We start from the raw sequence: 3358 nt of genomic DNA on the forward strand, positions 1-3358 counted from the left end.
GCACAGGTGTGCCATGGCCTGGTTAGCTCTGAAACTCGTCGTTGATCAAACTATTTAAACTTTATCTTCGGCTGAACTTACATTTAGCAGACATCCAATGATTCAGTTATTCATTTATGCTAAGAGTGATTGTTTAACATATTCTTTCCTATACTTCTTTTCCTGCAGTAACAGTGGAGCTGAAAGAAGGTCGGTACCTAAATCACTCATACAAATATTCCTATTGATGCAAGAATAATAAACGTGCAAATCATTTCCTGTACAGCTCTACTTACTATATCCCTTCCTGTTCACCTCAAACTATACTTGACAAAAAATTATGTTCCTATTTTTCACGAGTTGTAATAAAGTTCTAAAACCTTTTATATGCACACAAAAGGCTTGTTCCACAAAAGGCTTATTCCTTTCATTTTGTTCACAAATGTGTTTAAATCTGTGTTAGTGAGCACTTCTCCTTTGCAAAGATAATCCATCCACCTGACAGGTGTGACATATCTATATGCCGTTTTATCAGCATGATTATTTATTGCACAGGTGTGCCTTGGCCTGGTCAGCTCTAAAACTCCTGGTTGAGTAATAACAGCCAATTCTACAACAGCTACCTTACACCCAGGCAGGTCCTGCTTATCCACCCACCAGTAATGAGCTGAATAGAGTCCATGGAGTTGGGAATGTGTAAATTATCAGGAAATGTTTGCATTACTCTTTACTCACTCTCATTGATTGAATATGTTGTTTGGTCTTTCAGAAACTCTTGCTGCGTGTCAACGTCATCACAAATCTAGACTGAAGCAGCAGTTTCAGTGTCTGCATGAATGGTTTGCTAAAGCAGGAAACAAAACACTTCTGAATAAGATCTACACAGAACTTTACATGACAGTGGGAGGGACTGGAGCGGTCAATGATCAACATGAGGTCAGACAGATGGTAGCAGCATCCAGGAAACCAGCGAGACCAGAAACAAAAATCAGATCTGAAGACATCTTTAAACCCTTACCGGGAAGAGATACACCAATTAGAAGAGTGATGACAATGGGAGTGGCTGGCATTGGGAAAACAGTCTTAACACATAAGTTCACTCTGGACTGGGCTGAAGACAAAGCCAACCAGGATATACAGTTCATATTCCTGTTCACTTTCCGAGAGCTGAATCTGTTGAAAGGGGAAAAGTTCAGCTTGGTGAAACTTCTTCATCTCTTCTTTCCTGAGACCAAAAAAGCAGGAATCTGCAGCTTTGACGAGTTCCAGGTTGTGTTAATCTTTGACGGTCTGGATGAGTGTCGACTTCCTCTGGACTTCAAGAACAACAAGATTGAGACTGATGTTACCAAGTTGACTTCAGTGGACGTGCTGCTAACAAACCTCATCAAGCAGAATCTGCTTCCCTTCGCTCACATCTGGGTAACCACACGACCTGCAGCAGCCAATCAGATCCCTCCTGAGTGTGTTGACATGGTGACGGAGGTGAGAGGCTTCACTGACCCACAGAAGGAAGATTACTTCAAGAAGAGATTCACAGATGAGCAGCAGGCCGAAAGAATAATCAAATACATCAAGACGTCACGAACCCTCCACATCATGTGCCACATCCCAGTCTTCTGCTGGATCACTGCTACAGTTCTGGAACATCTTCATTCATTCAAAGCCAGTGAGAGAGAGGGCCTGCCCAAGACCCTGACTGAGATGTACATCCACTTCCTGCTGGTTCAGTCCAAACAGCAAAACATCAAGTTTCCTGAGAGAACTGAGACAGATACCAGGGAGATGATTCTCTCTCTGGGAAAACTGGCTTTTGAGCAGCTGGAGACAGGCAACCTGATCTTCTATGAAGCTGACCTGAAGAAGTGTGGCATTGGTATCACAGCAGCCTCAGTGTACTCAGGGGTCTTCACACAGATATTTAAAGAGGAGTGTGTGCTGTACCAGGACAAGGTCTTCTGCTTTGTCCATCTGAGCATTCAGGAGTTTCTGGCTGCTGTCTACATGCTCCACTGTCACACAAACAGAGATAAGGAGGAGGATAAGAAGGTTCTGGAGACATTCCTGGGTGGTGAAGAAGAAGAAGAAGAAGAAGAAGAAGAAGAAGAAGAAGAAGAAGAAGAAGAAGAAGAAGAAGAAGAAGAAGAAGAAGAAGAAGAAGAAGAAGAAGAAGAAGAAGAAGAAGAAGAAGAAGAAGAAGAAGAAGAAGAAGAAGAAGAAGAAGAAGAAGAAGAAGAAGAAGGTAGATCTAAAGACAGTGAACAATCCCTGGATGTCTTCCTGAAGAGAGCCATGCTCAAATCCCTTAAGAGTGAAAATGGCCACCTGGACCTCTTTGTCCGCTTCCTTCATGGTCTCTCACTGGAGTCTAGCCAGAAACTCTTGCGAGGCCTGCTGGGTCAGACAGAGAGCACACCAGAAAGCATCCAGAGAGCCATCAGCAACCTGAAGAAGATGAACACAGTGGACAACGATGAGGACATCACTACCTCTCCAGACAGAAGCATCAACATCTTCCACTGTTTGATGGAGATGAACGACCGGTCAGTAAATCAGGAGATCCAACAGTTCCTGAAGTCAGAGAACAGATCAGATAATCTCTCTGAGATCCAATGCTCAGCTCTGGCCTACATACTGCAGATGTCAGAGGTGGTTCTGGATGTGTTGGACCTGGAGACCTACAACACATCGACGATTGGACGACAGCGGCTGATCCCAGCTGTGAGGAACTGCAGGAAGGCTCGGTTAGTCAGTTCAGTTTCACATTCCAAGTACTAATCTAACAGATAGGTTGTGAGTTTCATTCTTTAAGTCTATCAACTCTTTATTGGTGTATATGAAAGATCCCCCTTGTATTATTCTGCCTTCAGCTCATGTCAGAGATATTTATGAATTTAGTGTTTTAGGCTAAAAACTTAAAACCTGACCAAATCTGTGGTGAAGCCTGACTGACTCTAATGGTGCCAGGCAGTTTTTTTTTTATCAAAGGTTTAACTGCCTGTGGAGCTCAGGCTGAAAATCTTTTCATATACTTTTAATCACTTTACAGAAACGCTTCGATGAATTTGCATTATGTATTATTTTATGTGTGGTTTTTACTGATACATTAACCACTTTTGGAAAATTTCAAACAATATGATACTGTATAAATTATCATAATCTGTCTGTCTGTCTGTCCTTTGTGCATCTCGAGAACTGTTGGTCGGATCGAATGAAAGAAATGTGCCCATGGGGGGAGCTACAGCGATATCAATAATTTTACATTTTCAGACCTTCGCAGGCCACTTTAGGGCATTGTGACATCATCAGTGATGTCAAGGGGGAGAACGGGGGGAGTGGGGGGGGGGGGGGGGGTGAAGAGTGGGAGTGCAGTGTCTGT

The 3358-nt window shown here is 43.1% G+C and overlaps 1 protein-coding gene across 1 annotated transcript; it reads left to right on the top strand.

The window, feature by feature from the left end:
- The first annotated feature begins 908 nt into the window (after positions 1-908).
- On the top strand, positions 909-2823 carry LOC310791345 (protein NLRC3-like). The gene has a single exon (XM_083653031.1). The coding sequence runs from the start codon at positions 925-927 to the stop codon at positions 2755-2757; it is 1833 nt and encodes a 610-aa protein (XP_083509157.1). The 5' UTR covers positions 909-924; the 3' UTR covers positions 2758-2823.
- Positions 2824-3358: the final 535 nt, after the last annotated feature.

This window comes from Poromitra crassiceps, assembly GCF_964638095.1.
Source record: "Poromitra crassiceps genome assembly, chromosome: 16".
Classification (NCBI taxonomy): domain Eukaryota; kingdom Metazoa; phylum Chordata; class Actinopteri; order Beryciformes; family Melamphaidae; genus Poromitra; species Poromitra crassiceps.

Excerpts from the sequence above, each read along its gene's own strand:
- LOC310791345 (XM_083653031.1), top strand. The coding sequence starts at position 925 with ATGGTAGCAGCATCCAGGAAACCAGCGAGACCAGAAACAAAAATCAGA.